Source organism: Gossypium raimondii, chromosome 10 (assembly GCF_025698545.1).
Source record: "Gossypium raimondii isolate GPD5lz chromosome 10, ASM2569854v1, whole genome shotgun sequence".
Lineage (NCBI taxonomy): Eukaryota > Viridiplantae > Streptophyta > Magnoliopsida > Malvales > Malvaceae > Gossypium > Gossypium raimondii.
Window position 1 is genome coordinate 23404457 of NC_068574.1, and position 18767 is coordinate 23423223.

Below are 18767 nucleotides of genomic sequence, written 5' to 3' on the forward strand. Positions count from 1 at the left end.
AATCGACGTGGCAGTACGTCAACAGCTCTCACTGACATGGAGTGCCATGTCAGGGCTCTTAACGGTCTAAGATGAAAAACATTAGTCAAAGGGCTTAATTGATGCAATTTGAAAGTTTGTGGGCTTAATTGAGTGTAGTTTTTTGTGGAAGGACTTAATTGGTTTTTTTCGAAAGTTTAGGGGCTTATATACCCCTTTAACCTATTTTAAATAATGATTACATAAAGTAAAATTATATTATATGTTGAAAATAGTACAAATATTTTAATATTATTAAAAAATTGATCTAGAAAATATCAAATTTTTAATATGATATTTGAAAATGTATTTTATTATATTTAAATCGTTAAATAAGTTAATATATTTAAATAATATTTAACAATTAAAAAAGAATTTAAAAATTAATTGCAATAATTAAAAATATTTTATTTAAAAACTAATTAAAATTAAACACATAAAATCATATGAAACATATGTTATTAGAAACTAGTAAATTAAAACATAGAACAAATTAAAAAAATTTGTAATAGCAGGATAAAGTTAACAATTTGTAATTAGTTAAAACTTATTAAATAGAAGTAACTAAATTCAGGGGCTAAAGCATATATTAATCCATTGGATTATTGTTAAAAATAAGATATAAATATTCTCAATTAAATCATTAATGTAGATATAAAAATACTTGGGGCTAAGTTGTGATTCAGAAAGTTGCAACGATAGATTCTAGAACGTTAAATACATACAAGTTTCTATCCGACCCGTACCCGTCTGAGAAGTATAGATTGAGTTCGTTCACTTATTTTTCCTTCTTCTGGGAGTTGCGTCGTTTGTGGTTTGCTTCAACCGCAGCTTTTGGTTTTCCCATTTTTCCTAATTTCAAGATATGGGTAAGCTTCCTTCTTCTTCATCGCTTCTAAATGGTCGAAGGAATCTTTCTATTCTATACCCTTCTTTTTTTTCTTCTTCTTTTAACACCATTGCTACCCACGTCGAATCTTTAAGTAAGGATTCCATGCCTGTAAGGGGATTGCAGAAAAAGCATGATCGCTTCCATAATCTTAATGGTGCTTTATCTTTATTTAACAAGATGATTGACGAGTGCCCTAAGCCTTCAATCGTGGAGTTCTCTATATTATTACAGGCCATTGTTAGAATGAAACATTATGCGCTTGTTGTTTTTCTGGGTAGCCAGATGGAATTACGGGGAGTTTCACATAATGCTTATTCTTTCACCATCTTGATTAATTGCTTTTGTCATTTAGGTAAAGTTGATTTTGGGTTTTCTGTTTTGGGGAAAATGCTCAAGTTAGGTTTTGAACCTAATGTTGTAACTTTGTCCACCTTGATTAATGGACTTTGTAATCAAAGCAGGGTTTCTCAGGCTGTGGATTTGTTTTATGAAATGATCGAAAAAGGGTATCGACCTGATTCATTTGCTTGCAATACAGTACTTAATGGGTTGTGCAAGTCTGGTAACACTGGTCGAGCTGTTAGAATGAAACATTATGCGCTTGCTGTTTCTCTGGGCAGCCAGATGGAACTATGGGGAGTTTCACATGATGCTTATTCTTTCAACATCTTGATTAATTGCTTTTGTCAGTTAGGTAAAGTTGATTTTGGGTTTTCTGTTTTAGGGAAAATGCTCAAGTTAGGTTTTGAACCTGATGTTGTAACTTTGTCCACTTTGATTAATGGACTTTGTAATCAAAGCAAGGTTTCTCAGGCTGCAAGTTTGTTTGATGAAATGATCAAAAAAGGGTGTCGACCTGATTCAGTTGCTTACAATACAGTACTTAATGGGTTGTGTAAGACTGGGAACACTGGTCGAGCTGTTAAGTTTCTAAGGACGATGAATGAAAGAGGTTTCGAACCCAATATTAGAGCATATAGCACCCTTATTGACTGTCTTTGTAAGAATGGGTTACTAAATGAGGCTCTCGACCTCTTCTCTGAAGTGAAGGTTAAGGGCATTAGACCAAATATTGTTATTTACAATTGCTTAATTCATGGTATGTGTAATTCAGGCCAGCAGCAGGAGGCAACCAAGCTTTTGAATGAAATGGTGGGTAACAATGTTTCTCCTGATATTTTCACGTATAACATATTGATTGATGCACATTGCAAGGAGGGGACAATTTCGGAAGCTGTAAATATCTTTAATGCGATGAGAAAGCAAGGTGTCAAGCCTGATGTTGTCACCTATAATATAGTGGTTGATGCATGGTGCAAGGAGAGGCTAATTTCTGAATCTTTGGATATGGTTCACACAATGAGAAAGCAAGGCATTGAGCCTGATGTTGTCACGTATAGTACATTAGTTGATGCACATTGCAAGGAGGGGAGGGTTTCTGAAGCCGAAGATATTGTTGACACAATGAGAAAGGAAGGCATTGAGCCTGATGTTGTGACGTATAATATATTGGTTGATGCGTATTGCAAGGAGAGGAGTATTTCTAAAGCTGTAGATACCATTGCCACAATGAGAAAGCAAGGTGTGGAGCCTGATGTTGTCACCTATAACATATTTATTGATGCACTTTGCAAGAATGGGATGGTTTCTGAAGCTGAATGTATTGTCGACACAATGAGAAAACAATGCATTGAGCCTAATTTTGTCACATACAGAACTCTTATGTTGGGTATGTGTCAATTAGGGAGAGTTTCAACTGCATGTGAACTTTTAAGAAAGATGCTTACATCTGGAGAAGTTCCAGATCTAATGACCATTTCGATTTTGTTGGATGATTTTTGCAAAAGAGGTAAACTTGACGAGGCATTGGAATTTTTTCAAGCAATGCGGAATAGTGGGTTGAAACTTGATACCGACTCTTATTGTGTTGTAATTGATGGCTTGTGCAAAGCTGGGCAAATTGAAGTTGCAAAGGAATTATTTCATGAACTCTCAGTCAATGGTTTAAAACCAAATGTTTACACATATGATATTGTGATTAATGGATTATGTAAAGAGGGATTGCTAGATGAAGCATACCAGTTGTTTAGAAGCATGGGAGATAATGATTGTTTTCCTGTTGACTGCTGTTATAATGTAATGATCCAGGCGTTTCTTCGAAATAGCTATACCTCAAAAGCAACGGAACTTCTTACAGAAATGGTTGGAAAGGGCTTTTGTGCAGATTTATGCACTGCCACCTTATTTGTGGATCTCATCTTGCAATCTAATGAATCAATTTTGATCTGAATGTTTCACTATTAGTGTAAAGATTGTCACATTGCGAATGTGAATCAATTTGTTCGGTAACCAATTGTACTTCTGTGATAAGTTAAAGTTTCTGGAAACTACAGTGAGTATCAAAGTCTATTTTCAATTTTGTTAATGGACTTTAAACATTAAGGATGAAGCAAATAAGTGTTATACACCATGTTTCACGCTTCACTAGTGATTTTCTTGAGAATGTTTTCTTCTTAGATCTTTGAAGTAAGTTTCTTTATTGGGTTGGCTGTTTCCTGCCAAGCTGAGTTTTTATTCAGCACCAATGACTATTATGCGCAAATCCTCAACACTTCATTGCAAAAGCTCGAAGCTTCACTTGCTAAAAGCTGAAGCAATCGGCTGGTCTCAATTGGCTGCTCCAGCAGGTGCCTCGTTGATTCTTTCTTTCTTTAACTTACTTGGTTGTTATAAGAAGTAACTAAAATTAACAGTAGAAATGCAAGAGATTCCAACTTTCCCACCGCAAGTGGCCCAGACAACTCATTATATACCTTGTCTGTTCTCACCATCATGCCTAAACAGGCTGCTTTAACGCATACTTTAGTAGGTTTTATGATTCTCCCCTTTGAACTTTAAGTATGGTGCTCTTATCTTTGCAGGATGCCTGTCATGAATGATGTAATTAACATGATCATCTTCCATTCTCAAAAGAAAAAAAAAAGACCATATTCCTTGCATGGGGTATCAGTGCTAGAGCTGATGATTATACTCAGGATGGAAGGTACCTCAGAGTGGATGCATTCTTAACTCATCTTAGCTGATCAATAAAATATTGCTTTCTTGTTTCTAAAATTTTTTCAAAATCAATTTTTTGAAGGCAGCATGAGCATTTCTCTGAATAAAATAATGGTGCTCCTCCAGTCCTAGTTATGAACTAGCAGGAAGCGCATCTTGGAGTCCTGTCCATAGTGAAGGTATTGTTTTGTACCTTAAATGTTTGGAGACATGTTGCTTCCAGTCATATTTTTCTAGGTGGTGCACTAAAAAGATCGTTGATGATAGGGATGTAGGAACTTCAGTAGCAGCTGCTGCCAGGTTGTCTTCTCCTGCTAGCAATAATCCTAACCAAGCCACCTGTGATTTGGTAACTCAGCATCTCCTTCAAGTCAAAAGGTGGAGACTTTCGATGAATTTGATCCACGTGTTTCAGTTTCAGGTATGAATTTTGTATTTAAATACCATGGTTTGTATGCTCCAATCTTCCAATGTTATCAGTTGGATGATCATGGTCTGAGTCTGGTGCCCTTATTGCTCATCCAATATGACACAGTTGATATGGTGACATTTTGGCTTGAACAATCTTCTTGCAAAATATAAACTTATGAGTTGTTTAAGTAATAAGTTTGGTATCCTATGTTGCTTCACATTCCATTCCATTTCATTTTTTATTTTGCTGCAAAGTGTATATTTCCTGCAGAATTGATTTAATCATTTTATATTTTGATTGTTTTCTGGTACTTAAACTTTTGCAATTGGTTTTATACTAGTGGCAATTTTAATTATTGTACATGATAATTTTAAATCAAAACATAAAAGATTGCTACAATGGCTTCTTGTTTCAAAATTTGACTTTTCTTTACTCATTTGAAATTAAATTACTAGTTGGAGTTTCATGTGATTGTATGAGCAAAATCTCCTAGTTTTGAGGAACCTAAATTGGATTCATCTTGATGCTATTGCATTTATCCCTTTAACCTGGAACTTATTTTAATCTTTTGCTCATCTGTTTCAACTGCCCCGATCCTGTTGCCACACCTCCCCTGCCCCTGCTAATGCTGTTCCTACTGCTTCGACCGTTTCTGAACTAGACTGTCTTGGTGCCCTGTAGGATTCATTGGCCTTTGTGCCAACTATACTCGAGACCCCTGCTGCTAAGGCTGATGCCCTTCCTAAATCTGGTGCTTTACCCACCTTTTCTGATAATCAACAGGCATCTAACTTTGGAAATCAGGTAGATATGATTTGTTTAATCTCAGACTTATTAATCACCTTTTTCTTTGGTTAATGTACAAGGATTTCATTCCATCTGTCTGCAATATATGCCTAAATGGCACCGTGAATATGGATATGCTGTTCTGTTGTTGCCTTGTTTGTTTTCATTTGATTTAAGTATCTTTAATTGAATCACCATGTAAGGCAGCATGGATAGTTAAAATTGAAATTACTTTGCATAATCATCTTTATCATCTGCATATTTACTATAGAAGGGTAACGTAAGAAGGTTTCAGTGTGAATTTCAAAATCTGCTAGATCAGCTGCTAACATTTACCAATCCGCACAGCCAAGTGGTAATCCATAAGGCCGGCCTGTGCAACCCAGTGCTAACCCATATGGCCAAAATGGGTTGCCAAGTACCAAACCCTGTGGCCAGCTAGCACAACCAAATGCTAGTCCATACAGAACCTGCACGACCAAATGCTAATCCATAAGACCAACCTGCACAGCAACATGCTAATCCATAGGCTCAAACTGCACGGCCAAATGCTAATCCACACGGCCAAACTGCTCAGCCAGTGCTAATGCATATGGCCAACCTGTACAGCTAAGTGCTAATCCATATGCCCAACCTACATAGTCAAGTTAGAATAATGGATATGGCAAATTTGCCTCCCACAGTGTCTGTGGCCCCCCAAATTCCCGGGTCTGCTGCACAGGCTCCTGTCAGTTCACAAATGGCTGCTCAACCTCAAAGCCCTGCCGTACCAGCTGCTCAGCTTAACACTGGAAACGTTTTTTATGGCTGGATCTGCTGTGCCAGTTGGTTCGCCCTCTGCTCCTCAAACCACAAATGAATCAGGTGCACATAGTAACAACAATGTCCTGGGAGGCTTCTTTTCACTACCTGGATCATACACTTCAATGGCACAACAGACGGCTCCTCCCTTGTCAACAGCAGCACCTGTTATAGTTCCCAACTCTCAGAGGATAAATTTCAGCCCAAGTCAACTGTTTGGGCTGATACATTGAGCAGTGGACTGGTCAATTTAAACATATCTGGAGGTAAGTACTAACCTCTCTTTCTAAATATGCCCCTCCAACAAGAATTAACATCGTATGACAAAAGCATTTTATTTTCTATATGCAATGGTAAAAAAAACCTTTATTTTCTATATGCAGCTAAAAAGAACCCATTGTCTGATATAGCGGTGGACTTTGGTGCAATCAATCAGAAGGAAAATAGGATGGAAAAGCCTGCCCTGACTGCAGTGACATCTGCTGTCACGATGGGTAATTCTATGGAATCTGGTTTTGGGATTGGCTGTGCTGGTGCTAGTGTTCTCAGAGCTCCAGAGGATCCCATGGTGGGTTCCAGCATGGGCATGGGGTATGGGAGTGGGTGGTGGTCCTATCCAAGGCATTGGCATGGGAGTTTAGGCTATGATGGTATGAATCGGCAACCTATGAGCATGGGAATGGGGATGAACATGGGCATGAATCCAGGCATGGGGGTGAATAGGCAGCCTGATGATAAGTGGTGGTGGTGGTGGTTACCGATGAGAAATCATTGCCTCAGACATTCAGTTTTTTTCAGTAACAATAATAGTTTTAGTATATTTACTGGGAAGATGCAAGGAAACACTTCCCAGTTAGAAATCCAAGTAATCACCTTGCGTAATCATATCTAATGTTGGATTTTTAACCTTTTGTTTTTAAACTTAAGATATCACAGTTGGGAATCTGATTATAGTTTTGACTGTGAAATGTGTGTTTAATATTTTGAAGAGATGCATCTCACTTTATCCTTCTAAACCAAGCATTGTCAGTAATTAGATTAGAAAAGAAGAGATGAAGCTCATTACACTTCGGACGCATTTCAAAGTCAACTGCATTAAGGTTACATACGGATAACGAAAATTTGCAATCTGAAAAAAAAAATATACACATATATTTGACTGGATTTTTTATGAGAGAAATTTAGAATACTATTAATAGTACGGAAGACAATAAAGAGGCAATCTTCAACATAAGACCTCTTAAGCCTCTGGGTCTAGATGGAAAACCAGTCATTTTCTTCTAAGCTTGTTGGATTGTTGGTATTAAAAGCTTATCTCAGTGTTTTCAGAACTGGGAAAATGTTGAAAGAAATGAACACCATCGACACCGAAGCAAATCAATCTAGAGGTGGTAAAGTTACTTTAGTCTAAATTTGTCCATGGTGGAGTGACTCCAATTTAAATTAATATAAAACTATAAAAATATTTTATTCAATTTTAATTATAAAAATATATAAATATTAATATAAAAATATATTATTATTATTATTATTATTATTTTGAAAGGAGATATTTTATTATTTTTAAACAATAATATAAAAGCTTATGAACAAGTTAGATTAGACTTGGGCCTCAGCTTAAAATTTTATTTAAAATCAAGTTCTAACATGATTCATAGACATCTTTATTTTAGATCCATCAACCTTTGCAAGGTTGTTTACAAAATTATTGCCAAGGTAATGGTGAAAAACCTTTGTAATGGCCCAAATTTGCCTGGCCCGATACAAATATTAGAACCCAAATAAATAACAAATAAACCAAATAAATGTCCAGTTTATTACAACCAAGTCCAAACCCGATTACAAAACCCAAAATTCCCAAGCCTAAATTGTTAACCCAATACTTAACCCTCCAGGCCCAAATCACTCAGCCCAAATTAGCCTAACATGGGGATATCAGAAACCCTAGGCAGCAGTTACCGCGCCGCAATCGAGCACGAGCCCCCTCTCGTGTGTGTGCGCGAGCCTCCGTACAAGCACGCCCCTCCCACGCATAGCCCCCGTACATGCTGGCCCTCGTACGACCATGTACCTGCAAAGGACCAACAAACGAGCAAAAAACAGAACGCAACAAACGCAAAAGGAATAGCAGAGAAAAATAGGAGGAATTTAGAAAAATTACCTGTAAAATTTCTATTGTATTTCCGGCTATATAAAGCCGTTTTCGATTTTTGTAAAGGGATCCCCTTTTTTTGGAACACGCACACTGAATATAAAAAACACACACGCATTTTCAATACAAAAATTGGAAGAAAGGTGACTTCCCAGTATTTTTCTTTTTTACTGGTTATCAGACTCATTTTCTTTTATTTCTTTTTCTAGTTTTTATGTTCTTCAATCTTTGTTTAAAATAAAAACAATAAAAAGGAGAGAGAGGCATACCTCGACTGGACCTTTCGCTCTCCCTCCGTCGTCATCGGAGTTTGGAGCAGTGTTCGGGGAGCCTTCGAAGGAGGCGATGATCCACCGAGCGGCGCAGAGGGAGAGTGTGCTTAGGTTTTCTTTTATTTATTTTTTTCTTTTTTCCTTCAAATGGTAGATTAGGTTAGTTTAGGTTTTTTGTTTTTTAGGTAGATTATTAAAACGACGCCGTATGATAGCCCTCAACCCGCGCGGTGACCCGACCCGAGGGAAGGATCCGCGCGCTTTAGGTCTGATGGGCTATTTGATTCTGATTTCATCCGAGTCCTCAGTCAAATGACGTCGTTTTCACTGTAGGATTTGAATGTCCAGATCCATGCGTTTAATTGCTGCTTTAGTCCCTATGATTTCCGATGATTTTCAATGTGGACGTTGGCTCACTTATTTCAAATTAACCCTTAAAATTTTGTTTGGTTTCAAAATAGGTCCGCTTTCATTGAACTAATTGGTTTATTATCATTAATTTCATTTGTTGGTATTATTTTAATAATATATTTATATATATTAGTTAAACTAATTTTTTTTATAAATTCATAATATTTCATATTTTCATATATATGTATATATAGCATGTATTTTAGTATACGTATGTATATATAATAACCTATCATTAATTTCAAATGATATTTTTATGCATAGAAATCTTATTCCTTTTAAATTTGCCATTTTATTTCATTTCTTTTATTTAACTTTTGTATATTATTATTATGCATGTATATTATTTGGTATATTATATATTTTTCTTATGTATTTGCTTTAAATTCGTTTTGTTATTACATTTTTGTTTACATAGTATTTTTATTTTCCTTTAAATCTATTGCAAACTCAGATATATACATTATGACGAAATTTTATACATATAATTTATCGTACATTGATAATTTTGGATCCTCTCCTTGTATGTTTTTTCATTTTATTTTGTCTTAAAACTTATTATACTTTGTTTGTGTTGATTTGCTTGATATTCCTTATAATTTATTTGTTTTAATATTAGTATTTGCAATATGAGATGTAAAATTATTGCTCGTGTATTTTATTGCTTATTTGTATTTATTGATTCTTTGTCGCTCATTAGTGTACATTTTAATTTCCGAACTACCATTTCGCGTTACATTATCGCTTCATCATTTTTTTTAAAAAGGGAATTGCATTTTGTTCGAGCATTAAAATCGTTTTATTCGTAAATAACGCAAATATTCGACATTTGGAATCTTCGAAAGAATTGAGCCCTAACGTATTGGGTTCCAATTCCCTCGTTGAATCTAAATAATCGAAATTTTTAACGTACAAATTTCAAATAAAAAACCATTCTCGGGAATTCGACACGTCGTGTCCTAATGCATTGGATATAACATGTTATTTTCTCGAGACGAGGATTTTAAAAAATAAAGGCAATATTCGATATTTAGGAATTTGGTGGAATCGAACCCTAACTTACCGGGTTTTGATTTTCTCATTTGACCCAGATAATCGAAAATCCTTCTCAAAATGCATAGGTTTTAAAAGGTTAAGAAATAAATTTAATTTTGAAGATTTAAAATGTTGCACTCTAACTTACTGAGTGTGACGATTTATCTTCCAATTCATTTTATTCAAAATAAAAGGATCGTATTTTAAAATCTTTTCAAAATTTCGACATTAAGACATTAAACAATCAATTCGGTACCAATTTTGGGCGTCACGAGGGTGCTAACCCTTCCTCGTGCATAACAGACTCCCGAACCTGTTTTCTCAAATTTCGCAGACCAAAATCGTTTTCAAGGTGATCCGACCACACCTCCTTAAAAGGTCGGTGGCGACTCCCTATTTTTATTTTCAAAGTCGATCCCCATTTTTCAAATTTAAAAATGGTTTCGACAACTTTAACTATATCAAAACGCTTTTATAGGACCACTAAATATGTGATAATATTTTGGTGAGGATGAAAATTACTCACATGATATAAAAGAGAGCTAAATGTATTGGAATCTCAGGTGCTCTAGAACTTGATATGAATAAATGCTATGATAAATCCAATTTGGAAATTCTTGGAACAATTTAGGAACCAATGAGTTTGGAAAATATTGAAGCCTCTCTCAACCATTCCACATACTTCCTTTGGTGGAGTTTCTTTTCTTTTTCATTTTTCTTGCATTTTTTTTTTCAAATTTACACAAGATCTCAACCCCAATTTTGATATTTTGTTAAGAACAAGAAAAAAACACTTTTCCAAACTTAAGTTCACCTTCAAACCTCCATTTTTTAGCAAGAGTTTTTATGGTTCTTAAGATAGAAAGTTGAAGATAGAGAAAGAAAGCTTATGTTGACCTGAAACAATTGTTAAGTAATAAGTTAAGTGCTGGCAAAAGTGATTGGGGAAGTTAACACTTCTCCAAGCATCGTGAAACACAAAACAAAAAGAGGGGACACAAAGATTGTTTATGCAAGTTGATTTTCTTACGTTTACGGAGCCTAGCTCAGTGAGAAGTATCCATTATCTTCAAACACTTACAATAAGTGAACCTAAATCTATCACACCCTTGTGACAATTTCATCACTTTTGCACCTTTGAAGACTAGAACTCTCACCACTCAATTCCCCATTGAGAACTTAGCTTGTAAATTCACAACATAAAGGTTTTACAATCAAAATGCACTTTCACAAATAATATTTCCCACTTGAACAAAACAAATCAAGTGCTCTCTATAATCTGTACATCAACCTATACAAATCTCTCAATTATATAGAGTTTTTCGAGACTTGCTAACATCATGAAAATTTATAACAATCCTGATAAAACAATAGGTAAACAAGTTGAATACAATATAATAATAACAAACAAAGTAAACAAAGACTGTTAGCAACTAAGTCTTCAACATTCCAATCTGATCCAACTTTCTCAATCCATGGGATTAAACTCGATCCGATCCAGTTCTCCAAATATGTTTCCTCAAGTAATATGATCTTCACTAATGGGCTTAAAATTATCCATGAACTCAGCTCAACCAAAATATTTGGTTTAATAAATTGCCAATCACCTAAATATGAAAAGCTGACTGCCTGTCCCAATGGGTAAGAAAGTGCCCACTTCCTCAAGCACATTGCAATCATTACATTTTTTTCAAAAGCTTCAATAAGGTAACAAATGATGTTTTCCTTCACACCTAACTTGACTTTTGATTTTGCTTATGGTAAAGTTGGAATTTTTAGATACTATTAGTTGGTTTTATTATTGTGTATGAGAAAATGAGGAATTGATGGAAAATGGAAATTCCAAGCTTATTAATGATGTATTCAAGTGTTTGAAAGTTTGGATTTGTAAAAATAAATCTAAGAGGTAAGTACTCTTGGATAATCTTACTTTCCTATACTAACAAGTATATGTAATTTATCAACTTGTATAATAAACATGAAAGTGAGTGTGTAATGAGTGGTTGCAAATTCCATAGCTTAAAAATTGTTGAAATAAGTGATTAGAAAGTTGTGGTAGTAAGCTTGCTTATGAAATTGTCTTATTAATAATGTGCTATGGTAAGTTTGGTTGCCATGAAATGGTTAATAACTATGATGATATGATACGTGAATAAGTATGATATGTGTTATTAATGAGGAAAATGTGTTGAATGTGTCATTTGAGAAATTGGGTAATGAACAATTCCATTAAAATAGTTTGGTGACAATAACGATGTACCTTTAAATTTTTTCAAAATTGTAGAAATTGAATTAAAAGTTTATCCATATATATTTTAAAATATTAGTGATTCTAGTTTTAATTGAATAAACGAAACTTGCATCCGAATTTTACATTATGAGATAAATTTGTTTTAGTGAGGAAATGTCAAAACTCTTGGCAACATCCTTCGAATTTGAAAGCTTGTATAAAATGAATTAGAATATGAGCTTTATATGTCTGAAAAGATTATTGAGTCTAGTTTCTAACAACAAATGTTAATGCCATATAAATGATTTATTAAAAGATAAATATTTTTAAGAGAAAAAGGTTGAAACTGCCTTGTAGCAGAACAATAGCGACTTTAAAAAAAAAAACTCTGATATTAATTCACTCATGGTGAAATTATAAAAATTTTGTGGTGGAAGGTAAGTAAGTCTAGTTTCTAAAACATCAGACGAGTTCTAATTTTAGATTTTTGGATTAAGAAATAAATAATTCAATGACTGCTACTCAAGTATACAACTCTGTTATGTGTATATGTGAAAACACCTATTACGCCTCTATGTGAAAATAGATAAAGAAATGTCTAAATATTATCTAAATTCTATAAACTCTAAATTTGCCTATATTTGTATTTTCATAACATTTTCCTACTAAGCTAGACACAAAAATATTCTAAGTAAGTTCGACACTAACGAACTTAAGGCTAGGTTTGGTTAGTCACTTATGAGTCTACTCATTTTAGAATTAACTTAAAAAAACTCTAAAAGAATAGACTTGGTCAACTTATTAGATTTGGGTTTGGAAGTTTGGTTACACAAAAGGAAGGCTATAACACCCCTAAGACGATTGTCTTAAAACAGTAACTTTTTAACTTTTGACATTTTAATAAGACTTCTGAGTTTTTTATTAATCTAATTTCACTAAGTTAATGACTCCATTTAATCAATCTAAGTAAAATTGCTTAACATTTGCATCTTTGATTGGTGGATGTTCCTTCATGAGGAGCCTCCAAGATATCCCAAGTAACCTTTGCAACCTTGCACTTTGCAACCCTAAACTCTTGTATATCTACTCTACAAAAGATTGCATATAAGACTTTTGAGTTAGAATTTGCCCACTTTTCTTCCTTAGTGGTTCACTGTACATTTGGTTTCATGACCTTTCCACTTTTAGTATCCAATATGGGGGGGGTTTCTATTTAGTCAACACACCATGCCATGCCTTTTCATCAATTGAATTAATACAAGCCTTCATGTGTGTTTTTTGATGAGCATAATTGTCAACCTCGAGCATAGGGTCTTGATGTAGATAAATTTTCCCTAGTTTGAATTTAAAAATAAAAAAGCTTGAAACAATATAGAATAAAAAATATGAATGTGCTTAGAAGAAGAATCGAACTCGAGACTCAAAAATAAAATCATTATTAATTAGCTATCTAATCAAAAATCTAGTATGTTTAAAATAGTAATTAAAAATAAAAGTAAAGCTTGAAACAAATTAAATAAAAATACAAATGTGAGTAGGAGAAGAATTAAACCCAAGACTCAAAAACAAAATCATTAACATTTTAACTATCTAACTAAAAAGCTAATATCTCATCAAAATCGACCTGTTCCCTTAAATATCTCAGAAATTGACTTAAAACCCTAAATATTTTGTAAAATCACCAATATTTTCAATCTCGACCTATTTTCGCATAAAATTGACCTAAATCTCAATTTTGCCCAAATAAAACCCTACTATAAAAAATATATTTTACAGATGCTTTTATAAATAATGAAATAAAAAATTTCCGCTATTCTTTTTTTCATGAATACATTAAACCCTAAAACAACCAAAACTTGGCGGAATGGTCTCTTGCATGGCTTACGATTGAGTGAATACGATCTAAAATTCAGCTCTCTCAGTCTCAGAATTTAAGGGCCCATCTTTTAACAGAGGGAGAATAGATGATAACATAAGTTTTTCTGGTTTCATTCAAGCTCACCTCTTGCCTTTTCCATTTTCCTTAATTCAAGATATGGGTAAGCTTAATCCTTCTTTACTTTTTACTTCTATTGTTAATGGTGGAAAGAATCTTTCTTATTTCCGCTCTCCCTTTTCTCGTTATTTTAGCACCTCTGCTACCCACGTCAGTGCGTTTAGTAAGAATTCCATTTCTGTAAGGGGGAAGAGAAAGAAGTATGATGGCCTCCATAATGTTGATGATGCTTTGAATATGTTTTATAGGATGATTGACAAGTACCCAATGCCTTCAACTGTGGAATTCAATAGATTATTAGTAGCCATTGTTAGAACGAAACATTATGCCGTTGTTGTTTCTATGTATAGCCGATTACAATTACTAGGGGTTTCTCATGATGTTTATTCTTTCAACATCTTGATTAATTGCTTTTGTCAATTAGGTTATATTGATTTTGGGTTTTCTGTTTTGGGTAAAATGTTGAAGCTAGGTGTTGAACCTGATGTTATAACTTTGTCCACTTTGCTTAATGGACTTTGTAAGCAAAGTAAGATTTCTCAGGCTTTGAGTTTGTTTGATGATATGATTGGAAAAGGGTATCAACCTAATTTAATTGCTTACAATACAATACTTAATGGGTTGTTTAAGACAGGGAATATGAAAAGTGCTGTTAGGTTTCTGAGGATGATGGAAAAAAGAGGTTTCGAACCCGATATTGTAGCATATAACACTGTCATTGACTATCTTTGCAAGTGTGGGTTACAAAATGAGGCTCTAGATCTCTTCTCCCAAATGAAGGTTAAGGGCATTACACCAAATATGGTTAGTTATAGTTGCTTAATTCATGCTATGTGTAATTCAGGCTTGCAAAAGGAGGCAACAAGGCTTTTGAATGAAATGGTGGATAAAAATATTTCACTTGATATTTTCATGTATAATATGTTGATTGATGCACATTGCAAGGAGGGGACAATTTCTGAAGCTGTAGATACCATTGACACAATGAGAAAGCAAGGCATTGAGCCTAATGTTGTTACGTATAGTATATTGGTTGATGCACATTGTAAGGAAGGGATGATTCCTGAAGCTAAAGATATTTTTGAGACAATGATAAAGCAAGGCATTGAGCCTAATGTTGTCACGTATAGTATATTGGTCGATGCACTTTGTAAGGAGGGGATGGTTTCTGAAGCTGAAGATATTGTTGACACAATGAGAAATCAAGGCATTGAGCCTGATGTTGTTACCTATAATGCATTGATAAACGGCTATTGCTTGCGAAATAAAATGGATAAAGTTAGAAGTGTATTTCAGTTGATGATTAAGAAGGGTTGTGTTCCTGATATATGTAGTTTCAACATCATGATCAACGGATATTGTAAAGCTAAAAGGTTGGGCAAAGCAATGGAACTCTTTCACAAAATGGCTCAAAAAGGACCAATCCCTGATACCATCACCTACAGCACTCTTATGCAAGGAATGTGTCGATTAGGGAGAATTTCAGCTGCATATGAACTTTTGGAAAAGATGCTTGCTTCTGGGCAAGTTCCAAATCTAATGACCTGTTCAATTTTGCTGGATGGTTTATGCAAAAGAGGCAAACTCAAAGAAGCATTGAATTTTTTTCAAGCAATGCGGAACAGTGGGCTGAAACTTGATATTGTCTCTTATAATATCCTTATTGGTGGCTTGTGCAAAATTGGGTATATCGAAGTTGCGAAGGAAGTATTTCGTGAACTTTCAGTCAATGGTTTAAAACCTGATGTTTACTCATATGCTATAATGATTAATGGTTTTTGTAGAAAGGGATTGTTGGATGAAGCATACCAATTGTTTAGGAGTATGGGAGATAATGATTGCTTGCCTAATAGTTGCTGTTATAATGTAATGATCCAAGGGTTCATCCAAAACAACTATACCTCAAAGGCAACACAACTTCTTACGGAAATGGTCGATAAGGGCTTTTCTGCAGATTTATGCTCTGCCACCTTATTTTTGGATCTCATCTTACGATATGGTAAATCAATCTTGATCTAATAGTGTAAAGATTGTCACTTTTGAATGTGAATAAATTTTTTCATAACCAATTGTATTGCTGTGATAAGTTGAAGAGTTTCTGGAAACTACAGTGAGTGAGTTTAAGGTCTACTTTTAGTTTAGTTGATGTACTTTAAGGATGAAAGAAACAGATGATATACACCATGTTTCATTTACAACACTAATTAAAATGGAGATCGACCTTGTCTTTTTATTTTTTATATCATCCTAATGATTATGTAATGGGATAGTTTTGTAGTGATTTAAATACATCAGAATATGCCATGTTTTGGGCGATTCAATGTTTAAGCATGAATCATGGGATGCTTCTCATAAGAAAAACTGAAAGCAGCTATGCCCTGTTTCTCAATTCATTTTCACAGCTCAAATAAGACAGAATCATGGCATAAAAGAGTGAAACTCTGTTTCATATTCGGATATGGATTAGGAGTATGATCCTTAGTGTAATTGTACTCAGGATGGGCCAACATACAGGAGCTAATCTATCAAGGTGAGCTGGAAGAAGTTATGTTTTCTGATATGCAATGAGAGATGAGCTCAAGTTTTCCATTCCATAGTTTGAATAGCAGTTAGGAACGTTGAAAGTGGGTGTTTCACAAGCAAAAGTACCATCAATTTCAGGTTAGAAATCCAAGTAAATGACCAACAAGAGGACGCTTGCTTAATCATTTCCAATGTTGGATTTAAACCTAAGTTTGAAAAATAAGGTTACAATCTTACATATATACACACAGGCGTGTGTGCAAAAAGTCGCAATCTAAGAAAACACTGCAGATTATTACAACTTAAGAGTGATTATATGAATTGACCAAGCTAAATCCAGGTGTGAAATATTGTATATTGCAAAGCCTAAAAATAATCACATCAGGTCAAACTGTGCTATTGAAGTCATTGGTGGTGCTTGAAAATGGTTCAAGATCTGATCTGATCTTCAAGTGACAGGGCTGCTTCACTTTGAAGTGAAGAAGACCTTAGGTCAAACTGTTAGAGACCTGTAAGTTTGGTATTAGATACAAAGCTCCCCCCGTATAATTAATATTAATTTACTGTATTGGATATTGAACAGTGTAAAGCTATCTCTCGTTGCAACTTAGAATATACATAATTTTGAGACCCTAACCTTTTAATCATACTAGCATTAGCTCAAGGAACGTGAGTGATATAATCTAATTTATTTTAAAAGAATTATAGAATATAGTAGTTTATTTCTATTTATCTAAAATAAATATATGTAAATTAAAAATATAAAATATATCATTCAAACAGTACTTAAAACGTATCCAACATAATAATTTAATCAATTTTTATGTTAAAAATAATTTAACTAGATAAAAGGAATTACGTTCAAAATGACAAAAGAGGTAAACATAATCAACTTTGTCATTATTTCAAAGTAAAAATACTATCATTTCAAGGATAAAAATTTAATTAATCATAATTTTAAATAATAATTGTGACATATAATGACACAAGCAAATAAAATAATTTAATTTATATTTATTATATATATAAAAGATTTATTCATAATTTATTTACCAACTAAATTACTTAATAATAAATAGTAGACAATTTACTTACATAAATCATTAAATTAATCATAAAGAAAATTCTGATGAGTAGTAATTTTCATAATGTATATAAATTTTTTACAAAGAAACCCCAGAGCAGAAGTTAAAGGGTATAGTATCTTTACTGAGAGATGAGGCATATTGTTCGTGACAGTCAATAGTAAGAGGTACTCAGGCTAAGGGTCTGACATGAGAATATTTTCAGGAGGCCTTTCAGAAGAAATTTGTGGTATGAGGTAAGTTAAGGCCCGTAGGCTGGAGTTCATTAAGCTAACACAGGGTAACAAGACTATGGCTGAGTTTCTTAGGTTGAGCCGTTATGCTCCGGCTATGGTGGCTACTGAGAAGGATAAGATCCTGTGGTTTGAGAATGGGTTGAGGTATAATTTAAAGGTTCAGATTGCACCGCATCAAGAGAGGGTGTTTGAGACCTTGGTAGAAAAGGCTAAGATTTTGGAGGAAGTTAAACGATTGGAGAGGAAAAAACACGATAATGACATGGCTCAAAGTAGGAGGGATTCAGGTTCTACTGGCTCAGTTCCGCGACCTTTGAAGCGAGCTAAGGAGGACAGATCATAGCAGAATGTTGTAGGGGGTAATGCCAGAGGTACACTTAGATTGTGGACACTCACAATATAGGTGAAAATTTTATATAAAAATATATTTATAAAAAATGTTATGTGAAAAATAAATGATGTTTTTGTTAAAATGGTAAAGTTGAGACTTTGAAGGTCATGGTGTCATAGGTGCAAGTCCCACCACGTCTAGATTCCTTTCTAGATTTTTTTTGGGTTTAGATCATGGTAGTTGGTATCATTTTGATATCAATCGTACTAGGGGCGAAGTTAAAAAATTTTTTTAAGGGGGTTAAAGTATAAATTTACTATTATACCAAATTTAATGGAAAAAAATGACGAGAAAAAGAATAGATTGATGAAATTGTAGGAATAAGATGGAAGATGAATTCCAAAAAGATGGATGGATGAAGATAGAATCGCAGATTGTATATTTATAATTTTGAATTATTTGAATCCATAAATTTATCTAAAAATCTTAATCTACGATTATTTGCAAATTATCTGAATATTATTCTCGAA

General features: G+C 34.0%; 2 protein-coding genes and 1 long non-coding RNA gene across 12 annotated transcripts; 2 read left to right on the forward strand and 1 right to left on the reverse strand.

The window, feature by feature from the left end:
- Positions 1-748: 748 nt before the first annotated feature.
- On the forward strand, positions 749-6956 carry LOC105776248 (pentatricopeptide repeat-containing protein At1g63330). Of its 9 annotated transcripts, none has more exons than XM_052622668.1 (7): positions 749-3597; positions 3832-3953; positions 4050-4146; positions 4235-4388; positions 5041-5183; positions 5514-6232; positions 6350-6956. In XM_052622668.1, exon 1 carries the CDS (start codon positions 884-886, stop codon positions 3197-3199), a length of 2316 nt encoding a protein of 771 aa, XP_052478628.1. In that variant the 5' UTR covers positions 749-883; the 3' UTR covers positions 3200-3597; positions 3832-3953; positions 4050-4146; positions 4235-4388; positions 5041-5183; positions 5514-6232; positions 6350-6956. The 9 variants fall into 9 exon arrangements, with proteins under 9 accessions (XP_052478628.1, XP_052478631.1, XP_052478626.1 ...); XM_052622671.1 differs by having other exon boundaries at positions 5849-6232; XM_052622666.1 differs by having other exon boundaries at positions 5061-5183.
- Positions 6957-7734: 778 nt separating this feature from the next.
- LOC105778355 (uncharacterized) lies at positions 7735-8568 on the reverse strand. Its single transcript, XR_001128676.2, has 2 exons — positions 8388-8568; positions 7735-8211 (listed from the first exon to the last, which is right to left on the reverse strand). It is a non-coding gene; the product is annotated as an uncharacterized LOC105778355 (long non-coding RNA).
- Positions 8569-13872: 5304 nt separating this feature from the next.
- LOC105778272 (pentatricopeptide repeat-containing protein At1g12300, mitochondrial) lies at positions 13873-16302 on the forward strand. 2 transcript variants are annotated; one of them, XM_012601946.2, is made up of 2 exons: positions 13874-14105; positions 14197-16302. In XM_012601946.2, exon 2 carries the CDS (start codon positions 14300-14302, stop codon positions 16079-16081), a length of 1782 nt encoding a protein of 593 aa, XP_012457400.2. In that variant the 5' UTR covers positions 13874-14105; positions 14197-14299; the 3' UTR covers positions 16082-16302. The 2 variants fall into 2 exon arrangements, with proteins under 2 accessions (XP_012457399.2, XP_012457400.2); XM_012601945.2 differs by having other exon boundaries at positions 13873-16302.
- The last annotated feature ends 2465 nt before the right edge of the window (positions 16303-18767 follow it).

Excerpts from the sequence above, each read along its gene's own strand:
- LOC105776248 (XM_052622667.1), top strand. The coding sequence starts at position 884 with ATGGGTAAGCTTCCTTCTTCTTCATCGCTTCTAAATGGTCGAAGGAAT.
- LOC105778272 (XM_012601945.2), top strand. The coding sequence starts at position 14,102 with ATGGGTAAGCTTAATCCTTCTTTACTTTTTACTTCTATTGTTAATGGT.